The 19,680-nt window shown below is 39.0% G+C and overlaps 1 protein-coding gene across 1 annotated transcript in view; it reads left to right on the top strand.

The window, feature by feature from the left end:
* Positions 1–19,680, top strand: part of LOC105511104 (chromosome unknown open reading frame, human C1orf87) — an 81,528-nt gene that overhangs the window by 49,695 nt on the left and 12,153 nt on the right. The window contains exon 8 of the mRNA XM_011941185.1: positions 12,400–12,464. Coding sequence (XP_011796575.1) covers positions 12,400–12,464 — 65 coding nt within the window. The remainder of the gene's footprint in view (positions 1–12,399; positions 12,465–19,680) is intronic.

Genomic DNA, 19,680 nt, shown 5'->3' on the forward strand with positions numbered 1-19,680 from the left:
ATTAAATGGAAAATTCCAGAAATAAGCAAGTTATAAATTTTAAGTTGTGCACCATTCTGAGCAGCATGAAGAAATCTTATTCTGTTCTGCTGGGTTCTGCCCGGGACATGATCATACCTTCATCCAACATATCCATGCTGTATATGTTACCCCTGTGTTGGTCACTTAGCAGCTGTCTTGGTTATCAGATTGACTGTCATGGTATCACAGTGCTTGTGTTCAAGTAATTCTTATTGTGCTTATTTATGGCCTCAAAGCAAAAAAGTAGTAATGCTGGCAACTTGCATATGCCAAAGATAAACTGTGAAGTGCTTTCTTATGTAAAAAGGTGAAAGCTCTCAACTTAATGAGGAAAATAAACGTATGCTGAGGTTGCTAAGATCTACGGAAAGAACAAATCTTCTGTTCGTACAATTGTGAAGAAGGAAAAAGAAATTTGTGCATAGGACATATATAGGGTTCAGTACTAGCTGTGGTTTCAGGCATCCATGATGGGTCTTGGAATATATGCCGTGTGGATAAGGGGAAACTACTACAATTTCTTTCTCAAATTTTTGGTAGAATTCACCAGTGAACCCAACTGGGCCTGGTACTTGCTGTTTTGAAAGATTATTAATTATTGATTTAATATTTAATTAGCAAATCAACTCATATCCAGAATCTGGTTCCCTGTCACCCCCTCTATTGTTACTTAACAACACCCATCCACACTACCAGTATCTTTCTCCTGGATTTCTGTAATATCCTCCTAACTGAACTCTGTTTCTACTCTTATACCTAATTTATCCTCACTTCTGCAGCTATTGTAATCTATTAATAAACCTAAAAGTGTTCACATCATTACTCTTCTCAAAACACTGCAAGAGTATGTTATTACATGTAGAAGGCAAAAAAAAAAAAAAAAAAAATCAAAGTCCTCTACGTGAGCTGCTCCCCCATCACTTCTCTGGCTCCATCTAAAATTTCCTTTCCCTAATCTGTTCCAGTTACACCATGCCTCTTTTCTTCCTCAAACACACCATGCAGACTTCAGTTTAGCACCTATCCTTTGAATGTTCCCTCTACTTTGAAAGCTCTTCCCACAGTTACCCTTATGCTAACTCCCTCACCTTCTTCAAGCTTTTGCTCAAATATCTCCTTGTCAATGAGACCTACGCTAACCACCCTATTTAAAGCTGTGGTCCCCATCCTTTGTTCCCCTTAAGCTAGTCTCCTTTTGTTTTCTTTTATACACTTATCAACCTCTAATGAATTAGGTAATTTGCTGATTTTTCATCTGTATAGTTATTATCTGTATCTCCCTGACAGACAGTAGATGATAGTGCCACGGGGAAGAAAAGGTCTTTGTTTTATTCACTGATGTATCCAAAGTGTCTGGAGCAGTGCCTGGTACATAGTAAGTTCTCAATAAATATTTATGGACTTGAACTGAATTGGGGGTTGGGGATACATTGACTTGAACTGAATTAGAGGGGTGATCCCTCAAAATATTCTCAGGGATGCAGATACATAAATTCTTCTCAGTCCCTATCTCATGAGCAACTTGAAGAAGGCCTTCCTTACCCAGCTCATCAAAATCAGGTCCCTTGTGCTGTACTCTCTCATGGCACCCAGTCATTTTACTTGCTAACACTTATCACGATTTGTAATTATGTGTGTATTTGCGTTATTTGTTAGTTTAAAGTCTACATAGTGATCTCCATGCTAGCAAGGGGCATAACTATTTTCCTCACAGTACATTTCCAACATCTAGCCTAGTACTTGGCTGTATTAGTCTGTTCTCACAGTGCTATAAGGAACTACATGAGACTGAGTAATTTCTGAAGAAAAGAAGTTTAACTGACTCATAGTTCTGTAGGCTGTACAGTAAGAATGGATAGGAGGCTTCAGGAAACTTACAATCACAGTGAAAGGCAAAGGGGAAGCAAACACGTCTTACCATGGCAAATCAGGAGAGAGAGAAAGAGAGACAGCGAGGGGGGAAGTGCCACAGGTTTTGTTTTGTTTTGTTTTGTTTTGATTTTTTAATTATACTTTAAGTTCTAGGGTACATGTGCAGTTTTAAACCATCAATCCTCATGAGAACTCACTCACCATCATGAGAACAGCATGGGGGAAATTCGCCTTCATGACCCAATCACCTCCCACCAGGCCCTTCCTTCAGTACATGGGGATTACAATTTGACGTGAGATTTGGGTGGGGACACAGAGTCAAACAATATCATTCTGCCCCCAGGTCCTCCCAATTCTCATGTTCTTTTTACGTTTCGAAACCAATCATGCCTTCCCAACAGTCCCCCAAAGTCTTAACTCATTCCAGCATTAATGCAAAAGTCCAAGTCCAAAGTCTCATCTGAGACAAGGCAAATCCCTTCTACCTATGAGCCTGTAAAATCAAAAACAAGTCAGTTACTTCCAAGATACAGTGGGGGTACAGGCATTGGGTAAATGCTCCCATTCCAAAAGGAAGAAATGGGCCAAAACAAAGGAGCTACAGTACCCATGCAAGTCCAAAACCCAGCAGGGCAGTCATTAAATCTTAAAGCTCCAAAATAATTTCTTTTGACTCTATGTCTCACATCCAGAGCACACTGATGCAAGGGGTGTATTCCTAAGCGTTTGGGCAGGTCTGCCCCTGTGGTTCTTCAGGGTACAGCTCCTTTGGCTTCTTTCACAGGCTTGCATTGAATGCTTGTGGCTTTTGCAGGTACATGTTTGAAAGTTGTCAGTGGATTTATCATGCTGGGGTCTGGAGGACTGTACACCCTCTTTTTACAACTCCACTAGGCAGTGCCCTAGTAGGGACTCTGTACAGGAGCTCCAGTACCACATTTCCCCACTGCACTGCCCTAGTGGAGGTTCTCCATTATGGCTCCACCCCTTCAGCAGACTTCTGCCTGAACATCCAGGCATTTCCATACATCCTCTGAAATCTAGGCAAAGGCTCCCAAACTCTTGCCTTCTGCACATCCACAGGCCCAACACTCCATGGAAGCTACAAAGGCTTGGGGCTTGCAGCCTCTGAAGCCATGGCTTGAGCTGTGCCTTGGTCCCTTTCAGCCACAGCTAGAGCTGGAGCAACTGGGATGCAGGGCACCACGTCCTGAGGCTGCACAGAGCAGTGGGGCCCTGGACCCAGTCCACGAGACTAATTTTCCCTCCCAGGCCTCCAGGCCTATTATGGGAGGGGCTGCCAAGATCTCTGAAATGACCTGGAGACATTTTTCCCATTGTCTTGGCTATTAATATATAGCTCCTCATCACTTATGCAAATTTCTGCAGCCAGCTTGACTTTATCCCCAGAAAATGTGTTTTTCCTTTCTACCTCATAGTCAGGCTACAAATTTTCCAAACTTTTTTGCTCTGCTTCCCTTGTAAACATAAATTGCAATTTTAGACCATCTCTTTATAAATTCTTATGACTGTACATTTTTAGACACAACCAGGTCACATCTTGAATGCTTTGCTGATTAGAAATTTCTTCTGCCAGATACCCTAAATCACCTCTCTCAAGTTCAAAGTTCCACAGATCTCTAAGGCAGGGGCAAAATATTGCCAGTCTCTTTGCTAAAGCATAGAAAGAGTGACCTTTACTCCATTTCCCAAAAAGTTCCTCATTCTCATTTGAGACCACCTCAGCCTGGACATCATTGTCCATATCACTGTCAGCATTTTGATCAAAACCGTTCAACAAGTCTCTAGGAAGTTTCAAATTTTTTTCCCACATCTTCCTGTCTTCTTCTGAGCCCTCCAAAATGTTTCAACCTTTGCCCATTATCCAGTTCGGAAGTCACTTCCACATTTTCATGTATCTTTATAGCAGTGCCCCACTCGCCTGGTACCAATCTTCTGTATCAGTCTGTGTTTACACTGCTGTAAGGAACTACCTGAGACTGGGTAATTTATGAAGAAAAGAGGTTTAATTGACTTACAGATTTACAGGCTTAACAGGAAGGATGGCTGAGAGGCCACAGGAAACTTAACGATCAAGGCAAAAGGCAAAGGGAGAGCAAGCATACCTTACCATGGCAAAGCAGGAGAGAGAGAGAGACAGTGAAGGGGGATGTGCCACACTTTTAAACTATCAGATCTTGTGAAAACTATCACGAGAACAGCGTGGGGGAAGTCTGCCCCCATGAGCCAATCACCTGCCACCAGGCCCCTCCTTCAACATATGGAGAATACACTTTGACATTAGATTTGGATGGGGGCACAAAGCCAAACCATATCATTGCCACATGATAGGTACACAGTAAATGTTTGAGGAATTTACTTATTCATTTATCTAGCAAGCATTTACTGGGTGCCTACTACATACCAAGCACTACTCTTACACACTAGGAATATAGATATGAAAAACACAAAGCCCCTTTCCTCATGAAACTGATATTCTAATGGGAAAGATAAATAATACCTAAGTTAGCATATATGGCATATCACATGGAGCAATACAGGAAAATGAAGGGTAAAGGTTATGAGGCACATCAATCAATGAACGTATGAATAATGAGGTTATGATACTGAGCTTAGTCAATGAATTTCCACTGTGCCAGCTTTGGACATGAGAGTCTGCCTTCTTTAAAACCTTGGGGGTGGTTGGATGAATGAGAGGGGTGTGGCTAAGCTGGAAACACAGAAAACTGAGCTAAGAGCTGAGTAGAAAATCGCAAGGCTAAAATTAATACCAAAAAGGCACCAATCTAAAGGAAGAAAAAGCAAGTGTCAAAGCTCACATTATACCTATACATAGTAGAGACTCAATAGATGTTTGTTGATTAAAAATTGAGATCCAGAACCAAGATTCCAAGAATTAGGAATATGAGACCAAGAGAAAATGGGGAGCCAATAAGGTTAGGCTACTTATCATCCTATCAACACTCTCAGTTTCTCACTGTTTTTGTGCAGATCAGAGCAGCACACTGATTTCTTTACTCACATGTCTTTGTTTTTTAAATGTTCAAGGATATCCAAACCATAAGAACTAAAAAAGAATTGCATTTATAAGAAATAAACCTGTTTCATCCCTTAACAGTCATTGGCTAAAGCTTCTTTTGTTGAATTAAATCCATTTTGTTAGGGGCTTTGTATGCAAACCTATATCCTTAAGAGATTAAAGATGCAATTTAGACACACATTTTAGAAGCCGAATGCACGAATCATTATTTTAGTACATATTGTCCATTAATCTGCTGTTCAATTGGGAACCCATTTGGAATGTGGCTGCTTGCTAATTAGCAGGATTCTAGTGCTGAGCTGCTTCCTGACTAAATGTCCTTTAGAATCAATAAAACATCAGGAGGGATTATGGTGATGTGAGATTAGCCCCATCTAACCAAATAAAATGAGTTGTGTTTCCTCCTTAAACTGTCATGTTGTAAGAGTTGACGAGAGGAGCAATTTCACAAACCCTGTTACAAAGTTGTTGTTGTTGTTGTTTTAACATGGAGATTCGTTTTTTTGCCATTTGCCTACCAATTAGCAGAGACATTAGTGAATGACTGCCAGGATAAGGCGATTTTGAGAAAGACTTGATTACGATTTCAAATCTCTACTCTGAATCACCCTTATGTAAAATGAGTTCAGGTTGTGTTGGATGGAAATTATTATCTGTGTTCTTGGCCAGGAACATGTAAATCAGAATTAGCATTTAATGTTTCTGTGTGACTTTGCAATAAATGGTAATTAAGGAGGGCAGAGAGAGAACAGGAGGCAAACTAATACTCTAAAATTGTATTGGCAAAATTAAATGCCTCAAACCAGTTTAAAACACAGGCACACGAGCCAAATTGTGTTGGGGGAAGGGATAAATAATAAAGCTGCTATGGAAGCTTCATGAATAGAGGGGAGCAATTGACACAGCCACAAGTAGGACTTATCATACACATCTGGCCCATTATTGAGAGTGCAATTAAGTTGAAAAAGACTGGTTTTGCTAATCCCAGGAACAACCAGAGGATTTTAGAAGATGAAGGAAACATGAGGTGTCTGATTCAGCAATTACTTATAAAGGGAATAGGAAAAGTGTTAGGTAGCAAGCTATTAGAGATATAGTATAGATCTGCCCGTTGGTTGTGCCTTAGAAATCAGACCTGCTGCCTTTTCTCTTCCAGAAAATAATAATAAGTGCTTTATAAATATTAACTCTTTTAATTATTGCAACTTTACCATGACATAGGTATATTATTTTTCAAGTGAGGAAACTGAGGCACAGAGGCACAGAGAGGCTAAAACCAATACACAAGTAATAAATGAATTCATCAGTAAGACTAAGTCAAATGTAGGCTCTCTACCTTCAGTCTCAGCTCTTGGTCACTACACTACACTGGATCTCCTACAAGTCCTATGAAACTCAGTTTATAAGATAATGGCTAGGCACAGAGGCTTTAGCCAAACTGCCTGAGTTCCAGAGCTGGCTTCACCCTTGGGCCTGATGCTTAACAGAGTTCTGGATTTCAGTTTAGTATCTCTTGCCCTCTTCTTAAGGACCCAGGAGGAATATAAGGTATGAATACTAAAGAGGGAAACATTTAAGCTCCAGGGGCAGGTATTACCCAAAGAAGCCCAGAGCTTGGAAGCAACCTTTCCTTACCAGATCACATGGCTTAAACAACAGAAATTTATTTTCTCACAGTTGTGGAGGCTAGAAGTCCAAGATCAAGGTGTCAGTAGGTTTAGTTTCTTCAGAGGCCTCTCTCCTTGGCTTGGCTAACTCTCAAAAGTTAGGCTTCTTTGACTCTTCCTTCTGTTAGGGCTGTTAAAGGCTGAATTGTATCCCTCCAAAGTTCACATATTGAAGTGTTAATCCCTAGTACTTCAGAATATGGCTATATTTGGAGGGCCTTTTAAAGAAGTGATAGGCTGGTTATGGTGGCTTATGCCTGTAATCCCAACACTTTGGGAGGCGGAGGTGAGCAGATCACTTGAGGTCAGGAGTTCAACACCAGCCTGGCCAACCTGGGAAAACCCTACCTCTACTAAAAATACAAAAATTAGCTGGCATGGTAGCGCGTGCCTGCAGTCCCAGCTACTCTGGAGGCTGAGGCATGAGAATCGCTTGAACCTAGGAGGCAGAGTTTGTAGTGAGCTGAGATCGTACCACTGCACTCCAGCCTGGGTGACAAAGTGAGACCCCATCCCCCAAAAACAAAAAATAAAGAAGTGATAACTGAGTTAAAATGAGACTGTTAGTTTGGGTTCTAATCCAATCTGAAGGGTGTCCTTATAGGAAGTGGACATTTGGAGACACAAAGAGACACCAGAGATGTATGTGCACAGAGCAAAGACCACGCACAGAGAACACAGCAAGAAAGTGGCCATCTGCAAGCCAAGGAGAGAGGCCTTGGAAGAAACTAAACCTACTGACACCTTGATCTTGGACTTCTAGCCTCCAGAACTGTGAGAAAATAAGTTTCTGCTGTTTAAGCCATGTGATCTGTGATATTTTGTTATGGCAGTCTGTCTGAGACCATTTGGACTGCCATAACAAAATACTATTGACTTGGTGGTTTATAAACAACAGAAATTTATTTCTCAGATTTCTGGAAGTCAGGAAGTCCAAGATCAAGACACAAGCAGATTTAGTGTTTGATGACGGTCCACTTCTTTAGAGACAGATATTTTTTTCACTGTGACCTCCTATGGTGAAAGCAGAAAAGGGTCTCTCTTAGGCCTCCTTTATAAGAACACTAATCCCATGCATGAGGGCTCTGCCCACCATGGCCTAATCACTTCCCTAAGACCATAGCTCCTAACACCATGGGAGTGAGGATTTCAGTACATGAATGTGGGGGAGATATAAACATTTAGACCATAACACAACCCCAGCAAACTAATATAGTCCCTAAAGGCTAAAGGCCTCTTTGGTAATCCTCCTGTCTGACTCCTCCTTCCGGCATATTTTGTTTCCCTTGACTGAAGTAGAGGATTACAGGATTCTGAAGGCAATTCTTCAAATCATGGGACTTAATTTCTGATCCTGGCAGTCTGAACAGAGCTGACTCTTTATCAATATTCTATACTATGTCTCAGCTGAGCTTGGTGGGATTTGTAGGAGCTAACCAGGTAAGGGACAGGGATGAGTATTTCAGAGATAAGGAGCAGTATGTGCTGAGACAAAAGCCAAGCAAAAATAAGTTTGGAGAACTACATACTGTTCATTATGGCTGGAACATACATTTCAGGAGGCAAAAAGGTAATGGGCTTAGGAGGTGAACACTGGCAAACCTTTTGACTTAAGCCTTCATAACCCTCATAGAACAGCATGCCAGCTGAAACTACCTTCATCAGTATTACAAGGATGTTTCAGTAAAATAGCCTACATTTTGTGTGTTTAGTGCATTTAGGTTTGTTTGATTTTTTAACATATGAGGTTTTTTGTATAAAATAACATCTGCCTAACAACCCCTAACTAAAATTTCTGTGAAGAAGGAAAGAGACAAACAACATGAGTAGCAAAAACTGACTAATAGGGACTCTAGTGTCAGAATGTACCAAAAAATTCTTCACTAACTATAAATAAATGGAATGTGGGAAAATAAATGAGTTGCATGCCCCAAGCTGTGCCCTATCCACCTATAAGAAGTACAGAAAACAAAAAATACTTTATCCCTTCACCACAATCTTCCCCTTGATTTGGGGACCCAAGTCTTGACCAATAAGAAAATTACACAAGTGCTGTTTTCTTGTGCAGCCTGAGCACTATGGTTCCCACGTCTCCTTTCCCTTCCTCCCCTGCCCAAGGATACACACATGTATACTTAATCACACACAACTCTTCTGTGCCTATTTGGAGAGCTCAACTGTCAAGAATGACAGCAGAAAGTTGAAGTAAGCGAGGTGGGAAAGGGAAAATATGACTATGGTGCTTGCATCTGATGAAGGTAATATCTGATAATAAAGTTGTAGAGGTTAGTACAGAGAGGAAGATCACTGTCTGTTGTATATGATGAGGAGCACATAGCTTACTGCACACTATACCAATATGGGGTATGCGATATACAACAAATGTAGCGAGAAGATCCTATCTCGGCCCTATCAAGGTGTACCAGGTGTATGCCTGAGAGGCACCAGGAGTGGATGAAAGTTGTCATCTGCCGTTGACTTCAGGTTTAGTGAGCAGTGAGCAAGGCCAAAGGAAATCAATGCAACTCATCTGCTGGGTCGTACTGAACACGAATAGATACTCATTTGAAGCTTAAGACCTAATTTTAAAAACACACACACACTACAAAACATGGAAAGGGAGCCACAATTCTGCAGGCTCCAAATCTCAACAGACCTTTTAAATTGATATACTCTAAGAAAAATTTAGAAAACCATTGATTTTTTTGTAGAGTATAAGAAGCCATGTCCTCTACTGAAATGAATTGGAAAGTAATCAACATAATGAGATTAAAAGGACACAAAAATGAAACTCAAAAAGCACAAAAAGTGAACAGAGGAAACTAGAAAGAATTTTGGTAAATATGGATGGTTTCAAGGAAACTAAAATTTCCATAGCAGAATTAAGAGGTAACCAGGAATCAATATATAATGTCAAATTTAAGAGGCTTTTACAAAATCTAGAGGAAAACAGCAAAGAAGAAAATGAAGATAGTAGATATAAAAGAAGAAGAATAGAGATTCAACCTCAGAGGCCTTGGTATTGTGAAAAAGGAAACTAGAAAGAATGGAAAAAGAAAGAAAATGGAAGTCCCAACTGAAGAAACTTTGCAGAGCTGGTACAGCTGTAGAGATTGAAGGCACTCAGTGTGACATAAGCTCAATTAAGAAAAAATGTATGCACATCATTCCAACAAAACTTTTATATTATAAAGACAAAAGCAATTATTCAGGGATCCAGGCCAAAAACCCAATAAAACTAAACCAAAGCAAATAAAGAAAAAATTAATTATAAATGACCAAAAATCAGACTGACATCAGACTTCTGCAATAATAAATGTCAGAAGACACTACAGCCATGTCCATGGAACTGCAGAGATCACAAAAATATAATTGAAGTCAAGTTACATTATGTTCAGATAGATTGGAGTCAGGGCATAAATCCTGGCTGTCCCATTGATCCATGTGCCCTTGGGCAAGTCACTTACATGCCCCATAAGACGGTTGTCTCAATTAAATGAGATAATGCACAAAAAGTACTCAGAATATTCACTCAGAATATTCATGCCATTTTAACTTGAAAAACTCAGTTAAAGTGGGGTTCGAAATCAGGTCTGCCTGAATCTAGAATCAGGCTCACAGAACTTGTCCTTCAGTCCTGACCTGTCTGGCTTGACATTGGAGGTTTGGTACCTACTTTTGTTATTAGAATTATAGTGCCTGTTATGGCAACTAGAGCCCACTCCCAAATTTAAGTTGTGAACAGCACTTTGAAGGTCTTAGGGTATTGTAAAGAATGTGGGAGAAAAGAAATATTTTGTTAGAAGGATCTTAAAAATTGTATTGGTCATGTAAGTTCTATACCATTCAAATCAGGCAATATCCAAATTCAATCGTTAAAAAATTTTCCCTCAATCTGCTTCCCCCGCTGTCAGCACATAATCAAGAACGGGCAGGAAATTTTCTGGTGTCATTTTATGCAAAGGCCTTATCTCATATCATACCTGATATCTGAACACTACCTGATAACTCCTAACATCTCTGAAAAAATACATGTTGTATAATGTGTAAACATTAATGGATCTAGGTTTTTGTTGTTGTTGTTGTTGCTGTTTTATGGGTTTTTTTTTTTTAATCAAAGGGTCAGAAGGTGCTGCAGCCATAAACCTGGACTTAAAATAGTCTGGAAAGAAATTGCAAGAAGTGTAGAAGACAGGAGATGCTTCTACTGCAGTTTATTTGCAGATCTGTGCTAATATCACATCATTATATAATTATTAATATTCCTTAAGAGTGCTTGCTACTTCTTGTTCAACTTTCTCTTATCTGCCTAGACCTGCAGCATCTGACATAGTCATAAGCTTATCTGACTGGCAGTCCTGCATATCCATCCCTTATCTGTCTATTCATGTGCCCAAAGTGGCATGAAACTCTGGAGGCCACATGTTCAAAGCCCAATATCATACTTATCCTGACCAAATAATTTCTCTAAACATTATGTCATATATAGGAAAGGCTTCATGAAGTCTAAGAAAAATAAACTAGTTACCTATTTCATCATTTTATTTAAAGAAAATAAAGTCATATGACATTAGAACTTTTCTTTAAAAACCAAGCCTATATATTTCCCAACTTGCTCTTCATTTTTACTTGACTTCTTCTAATGGACAAGATGGAGAAAGATAAAGATACTTAGTTGATGTTTGGTTGCTAGCAACAGAAACTGTCTTTTGCTAACACAAGCAAAAAGAAATATTTTCAAAGGTTATGAATTAACACAAAATCGGAGAAAAATAAAACTTCAGGAAGGACTAGAACCAAACATTAAGGCAGAGATAGAGGCAGAGACAGTGGGAGAGAGAGAAGAAGCAAGGGAGGGAAGAAGAGAGGAAGGGATAAATAGATTGAGATCACAATGTTGGCTAGGGCAGGGTATGGGACTTTGACCATACTGTAGTCCCGTCTCCACGGTATCCAAAAGGAAACCAGTAGCTGTCACCCCAGAGAAGAGCATATTGATATATAAATGGAGAATGGATGCTGCGCAAGCAAATATAAGTAGTTTTCAATGTCAAAGCTTTGCTAAAGTACTTTTTAAGCTTTAAATTACCTGGTTGTCACTTGCAGACGTATTACTCAATGTAATTTCCATTTGGGAATTCACTGACTATTGTGTTCTTGCACTCAGCACTCATATTTGTTTTTTTCTGTGTTGTAATGCTTTCCATACTTGTGAAGGCTAAAAAGAACTTTTCTGAAACCCTCTTGACACAAAGTTCTAGAACTGTTTTAAGATCTATCAGTGAGATGCAATTTCATGAAATTCGAAAGTCAGAAGCAGTGATGAGAGGCCAGTGGCACGGAGACTGCTTGTTTGTTTGTTTGTTTGTTTATATCTATACAGCAGTAACAACTCCAGAAACTGGCAAGTGTTTGTTTTTCCAGTGGCCAGAAAGCAGTTTGTACTGCCTAATGACAACTTCATAGCTAGGGGCAACTGAGACATCAGCCAGATTTTCCTGGTGTTCCCTGATCTCTGGACCATATCTGCTGAGGTCTGACCCTAAACTTAGCAGCACACTCCAACTTCTGTTCTAATGGCTTTGCAGTAATTCCTTATATCAAAGCCATTTTTAATAGACATATATAAAGTAGTTTCTGTTTCCTGCATTGGACCCTAAATGATAGAAGTATCAAAAAGCTTATTCAGTATCACTACCAATATAAACAGAGCTTCACTGGACATTCTTTCAGGGCAATCATGTTGATCACCAGTTTTTGTTTCCTTCTCTTGCACAGATGGCAGAATTTTGTTGAGATGCTGAGCAAAGCTTCTTCTGATTTGTTATCTGATTTGCCTACAGGTGAGTTCCACTATTTTTTGCTCCAGAGAGACCTTCCATTTTTCACAGCTATTGTTGACTATGCTGTCTAGCTTGAGTGGTTTGCTTGTTGGGTTTCATCTCATTTCTCTCAGAAATGTAAATAGCTCCCCAGTGAAGGAGAAATGGGAGTGAGAATCACGTTAATGGCTATTCTTTCAGGCCAGTTAGATCATAAAAGGCACAACTCTCCAAGTTTTATTTTATCATGAGACATTCTCTAGTGGTAACCCTTAAAGATGAATGCAGTACATTTACAGACGTTAGTATTATTTATTAGAATTTCAAGTGCACAGTTGCTTAGATCAAAGAAGCTCATAGCTGGGTATTTATTCTACTGATGTCTCAACAACAAAAAAATGTGAGAGTATATATATGTTTAGTGTAGCTTTTTTTGGTAAACATTTTTAAAAACAGAAAGAACAGAAAGATCCTTTGTGGACTATTTAATTAAATTACAATATAACCAATTGATAAAATGATGCAGTTGTAAAATAACATGGCTGGGTTGCTACAGGAAGATTTCCAAGACATATTGTTAAGTGAAAATTGTAACGATGCATTGGGGAAAATATTTAGCAATTAGCAAGTTTTAAATATGACAGGTGAAAAAATATGCATTGATATTAATCTGCTGTTGTATATTTTCTATTTACTACATCCATCAACCATTTACTGATTGCCCTTTGGATCAAAATCCAAAGTACTAAATATGTGTGTGTGTGTGTGTGTGTGTGTGTGTCCGGGATTAAATATATCAATCTATATCCAAGTGGAAAAACCTAAGAAATCTTACTAGGTATTTCAAGCAGAGAAAATTTACTAAAGGGGATTGGTTATGTAAATATCCAAAGGCTGAAGGATAAAAAAGAATATGGTGAGTATATTCATTTCCCAGGGCTGCCATACAAAATACCACAACCTTGGTGGCTTAAAACAATAGCAGTTTATTCTCTCAGAGTTCTGGAGGCTGGAAATATAAAATCAAGGTGTACACATGGCCAGGCTTTCTCTGAACACTCTAGAGAAGAGTTCTTTCTTGCCGGTTTCAGCTTCTAGTAGCCCCAGGCCTCCTTTGGCTTCTTATTGTGCAACTCCAGTCTCTGCCTTCGTTTTCACAAGGCCTTCCCCTTTCTGCCTTCTGTGTGTCTCTGTATCCAAGTGTTCCTCTTCTTTATCTTATAAAGACACCAGTCATTCTAAGTAGGGCCTGCCCTAATCTAGAATGACTTCATCTTAACTTGATTACATCTGAAAAGATCTTGTTTCCAAATAAGCTCAGATTCACAGGTACCAGTGATTACGACTTGAACATATTTTTGAGGACACAATTCAATCCGCTACAGGGAGGTAACCCAGACACTAGTAACTGTAGAAAGCAGCTACCACCTTAAGGTTGAGGGAACATAGAAGAAGGGGTACTATTATCAGAATCTCATAGCTAGTGTCACCACACAGATGGTTCTAGGGTCTCCACGGAAATGCCAAGCAGCCGGAGGAAGGATTTCAGAGGGGATTCCACACAGCTGATTCTTGGACTGCAACATAGTTTAAGGCTCTAAGAAGGTGGCTGCACTTGGATCTCTTACAAAGCATCGCATTTTCAATGAGGAGACCATTGAAGTGATGTCACGTGGCTGTTCACCTGAGCTGAGGTTTCACACGTGGGTAGGGCTGAGAATGCTGAAAAACTATAGCAGTAGCTCTTCTGATGCTAGGTGGGTACTTGAGTGACCTCACATGGCTTTCCTCGGTGTGTGTGTGCATCCCTGGTATCTCTATAGGTCTAAATTTCCTCCTTATAAGGACACCAGTCAGATTGGATTAGAGCCCACCCTAACAGCTTCAGTTTTACTTAATCACCTCTCTAAAGGCCCTGTCTCCAAATACAGTCACATTTTGAGATTAGGGATTCAACATATAAATTTGAGGTGGGGGGCTACACAATTAATACCATAGCATATGGAATAGCAGAAAAATATGTAAAAAGATAAATTGAAGTCTCACACAACTAAATAACTACCTTATATTGGGACACTTATTTTATTTCTCTCTGATTCATTTTTCTCATCTCTAAAACGGGCAAAACGTAAAAGAAAAATGCAAACCTGCCCCATTGATCTTATAGGGTGATTATGAGTCTGACAAACAAAATAGGCAACACATCACTAATTTTCATAGGCAATGTGTCACTCTTCAGAACCACAGAGTTGGGGTAGTGTTGCTGTTGCATTGCTGTTGTGATAGCTCACTGCTTATCTACTTAGTTGATAAGTCTTGGTCTCTTCTCATTTCTGTACTGCTGGATCTATGATGATTAAATGCTCTTAAGCACTGAGTGAGCCATTTTTTCTGTCTGTTCTTTTGCTCCACAGGTAGATATTATGAAAGTGAAGGAGGGGCATTATACAGAAAGATACTCCTTATGGGTGTGTAGAACTGTGAATTTTCTCTTTCCTAGGACCCCTCTGCACTCAAAGATGCTATATGAACCTAATTAAGATGACTCATTTTATATATACTGCCTTTATTAGAAAATTTATATCATTAGCAATCATAAAAATCCTGGGAACTTGTTTTTCAATGTACATATAATTTTCACATAAATACTTAATATCTGTGACTTACACTAATGACAAGGAGAGACTACTTTCCAGCAAGCCAAACCTCCTGGGAAGAACAACTAGAAGATTAGATAACATACAAAAGAATATTTGTTCGAAGACTCTTACTTGGAATTCAAATTGAACTACCAGACAGTAGGGGGAAAAAAGTTCTTTGTGAAAGGAGGTATCATACAAAAATCTCTTAAGTTTTTCATATAGTATGTCCAGCTTCAATTAAAAATTGCCATGGATGATGCAAAACAGGACATAGATTTTGAAATAACTGTAATTAATATGCTCAAGAAGATGAATGACAAGATGGGGAATTTTCAGCAAAAAATTAAAATCTATAAAAGGAATCAAATGGAATATCTAGACTTAAATTTATAAAAATTAATATTTAAAAGCTCAATAGATGGGTTTAACAGATTAGACATCACTGAAGAGAGGACTAGTGAACTGTAATATAGTTCAATAGAAAATACCCAGATTGAAGCATGGATGAAAAATTAGGATGTAATACATTTAAAAGTATGTAAGAATCTGGGTACAGTGGCTCACACCCATAGTCCTAACACTTTGGGATGCCAAAGTGGGAGGATCACTTCAGCCCTGGAATTTGAGACCAGCCTGGGCAACAAGGTAAAACCCTGTCTCTACAAATAATAAAGAAATTAGCCAGACATAGAAGTGCATGCCTGTAGTCCCAGCTACTTGGGAGGCAGAGGTGGAAAGATCACTTGTGCCCATGAGGTCGAGGCTGCAGTGAGCTCTGCTTATGCCACTACACTCCAGCTTGTGCAAAAGAGTGAGACCCTGTTAAAAAAAAGTATGCAAGATACGCATAGGAAATGGTGACAACATCTAACATACATGTAACTGAAGTCAAAGAAAAATAGGAGAAAGAGAATAAAGATGAAGTTGAAGCAATTATGACTGAGAATCTTCCAAAAGTGTAAAAGACTTTAAGCCACAGATCTAAGAAACATTATGAACTCTCATTAAGACAAATATAAAAAGAGGTTAGGCCCTCTAAACATGGTAAGGTCTAATGTCTAAAATAGTATTTCACAAAAATGAAGTATGAGCTCAAATTTGAATCTCTTCACTGTGGAGCCTGTGAATGAGAGCGAGGAAGAAGATCATGCAGAAAGCAAACAGCAGAGTTCCAGTATGACTGCTGACAAGGGAAGATTCAAAGGAAATGAGAAGTAGCATAAGAGGCTCATTGCCAACCCTCAAACATTTCTTGAATACCTATCTATCATTCAAGAAAACAGAAAAATGGTGAAGGGTTGGCCTCCCTTTTGCTAAGAAAAAAAAAATACTCATACTAGTTACTAATTAGAACTATATCTTTTGAAGGGACAGAAAAGCAAACGCTATTGGCTTAGACAATATAAAGATTTTGGTTTATTTAGCTGAAAATTCTGGCAGCAGCAAGGACTTCAAGAACGGTTTGATCTAGTCATTCAAATATCAAAATCAAGGATCTTCCTTCTTTCTGACTCTCTGATCTGCCTTACCTGCTGTTGGCATCATCTTCAGGCTCTATACGGTAGTCCCTCAACTACTTGGACATTCTGCAATAGCAAAATAGCTATGGTAGCTATGGCCATCACATCCTCACAGCATGCTCTTTGGATAGGTGTTCTCCCAAGAAGGAGAGAACTTTACTATCTAAGAAACTGTAGCATGTATTTCTTCTCATATAGAGGCTCAGATTGAATTTTATGTCCATCATTGAACCAAGACTGTGATTAGGATACCATGATAGGCTTAAGCTAATCAGAGATCAAGCTTGGAGAGTCAATCCAACCAAACCATAGTGCACTGGGATGGGGTAGGAGCAGTTACCACAAAGCAAAACATAGTTGCTATCTTCAGAAGGGGATAATGAAGGAGGGAATCACCAGAAGGGGAAAAAAAATGAATGCTGAAAAGCACACACACACACACACACACAAACACACAGAAATAAGCTTCAGTCAGATTGTGTGGTCCATGGGGCCTTTTAGCCCTATGAACACTTCACCCATTTCTCTTCCCTTGTCATTCTGCCTCACCCAGGCTCTGCTCTCAGTTATTGCTTGGTGCACCAATCACTCCTACCTCATGGTCTTTACCTTTGCTGTAAAATTTTCCTCCAATGCTCTTTACCCATATATTTTCACAGCTTGCTCTCTTGTTTCTCCTCCGTTCAGGGTTTTATTTAAATGTCACTTCTTTAAAGAGGTCATTGGTGAATTCTCTATCTAAAATAGCAACTATCATTACTTTCCATCCCCAATCATTGGTTTTAGCTGTGGTTTATAGCACTTATCACTACCTGACATTCTTTGATGCGTCTCTTTGTTCTCACCACCAGAATGCACACTCCATGAAGGAAAGATTCTTTCCTATAGTGCCCAGCATATAGTAAGCACTTAAATGTTTCTTACATGAATGAATTAGTTCAAGCCACCGATGTAACCCTGCCTCTGTTGTCTTAAGGAGGGAACTAAAATGTTCATTGCCTCAGTTTCCTCATCTGTCAAATGGGGATAATTTCTACCTCACAGGGTTAATTCTTTAGATTATGTGGAAATTTCTGTCATTTATAGATATTTGATATATATGAGTTTTCTTCTCACAAAAGCTTCATTCAGTAGGCCCACTGAAGCCAGAAGCTTTTATTAAAGTCAGTTGTTCTCTATCCTGGTTTTACTTTAGAATCACCTAGGGAATTTTTTAAAAAGTACTGAGCTGGGTTCTCACCCAGAATCCCGAGATTCTGACTTAATTGATTTGGTGTTATGCCTGAGCACTGGTAATTTTTAAAGCCGCCCAGGTGGGTCTAACATGCAGCCAGTGCTAAAGGCTACTGACTTCAAGTCATTAGTGAGGGCAGACAGGAGCGCTGGCTATGTAACTATCAGAACTCACTGGAAACCCTGTAAAACCTGGCCCTCAACACCTGGAAATCTCTAGAAGCCAGCTTGGCTTATTTCCTCTGGTACAAATCTTCAACTGGCAGACTAGACAGATGGTTATTATTTATCCTTCTTGCTGTGTTAGAAAGAAAAAAAATAGCTCTGCCTCAGGTTTTTCAAACAACTTTTACATGTGCAAGCCATTACCTTTTTATATGTTATTAGCTATTAGGAAGGAGAAAGGGAAGCTTAAAGGAGACCAAGTAGACTAGTATGTACTTTTTCCTAATGGAAGTTTTAGAAGTGTAGACAACAGAGAGGAATGGGGCTAGGACAAAGTTTAGGTTCTAGATCTTATTTTTAAAAGGATAACGTCTGGCACATCATAATTAATGTTAGCTTCTCTTCTCTGGGGAAACTCGATTTGCTTAAGGGTACATAATAATAATAACACAACAACAGATAATAATACCTTGAATTGAGCATCTTCCCTGTATTAGGTATTTTACATAGGATTTTTTTTTAATCTCCATGGTATTATTGCAAATTTCTGTAATTTCACAAATGAAAGAATTAGGACCCAGAAGCTTGAAGCTGGCAAAGAGAAGAATCAGGGTTAGATGTTAGGTCTGTCTGTTCATCTCCTCCCCTTTCCTCACATACTGCTTCAAGAATCCCTTTAACAGGAGAGCTGTATGATTCAGAGTATTTTGAACCTTTTATAATAAACAGAAAGCTTTTCTTTCACATATTGGTTGAAATAAGCAGTAGCCAATGCTACTAGGTGATGATGGGTTCTCATGACAACTTAAACGTTCGACAGATCAAATAAGATCTGCCTTGAAGGGGCCACCCTAACTGGATGCCATCATAGTCTTCATTTAGCCACTATTAAGGTTGGCTCTATATAGCATCTGGGGTAGATATGAGAGAATAAAGAAATACAGAGAAAAATCACTCCTCTCCCAGGACTAGAAAAGAAATTGGAAAAATGGCACTAAATATCTAGTGACTTTATTTTTCAAACTATGTATTAGGACACATGATCATTCATTTAGTCAACATGCGTTCATTGAGTATTTAATTCTAATGAGGGGTGCTGGGGCTTCAAAGAAGATTATGAAATCACATGTCTTCTTCTTCAAGAAACTGAGGGAGAACTTCCGTAATGATTCATAAGTGTGATACTAAAAGTCTGTATAATAAAAGACTTTTAAATTGGTATGTGAATTTATTTATAAAAACATCCTTACCTAGATAACACTATTAGTTAACATTTACTGAACACTTGCTGTGTTTCAGATACTTGCTTTACACTTTCTGGTCCATTTAATCCTTACAATAGCCTATAGGTGTCATTATCCCCTTTGTACAGAAGAGGAAACTGAGGCACAGAGAGGACTACTAACTTGCTCAAGGTCATGCAGCTAACAAGGAACAAAGCCAGGAATCAATGCCAAGGCATCTAGCTCCAGAGCTTATACTCTCCACCACTATGGTACACTGTCTCCTTTGTTTAAAATTTATTGATTAAATCATTCTTATTAAAAATAGTGAGACTCAATTTAGAAATAATATACATTTGTTAATAGCATATCTGAATTATGCACTGAATAATAAAGCTGAGGCTCCCAGAAACCTGTGCTGTATGGTCATCACACAGACTTGCAAAATAAATAA

This window comes from Colobus angolensis, unplaced genomic scaffold (assembly GCF_000951035.1).
Source record: "Colobus angolensis palliatus isolate OR3802 unplaced genomic scaffold, Cang.pa_1.0 Scaffold102, whole genome shotgun sequence".
NCBI lineage: Eukaryota > Metazoa > Chordata > Mammalia > Primates > Cercopithecidae > Colobus > Colobus angolensis.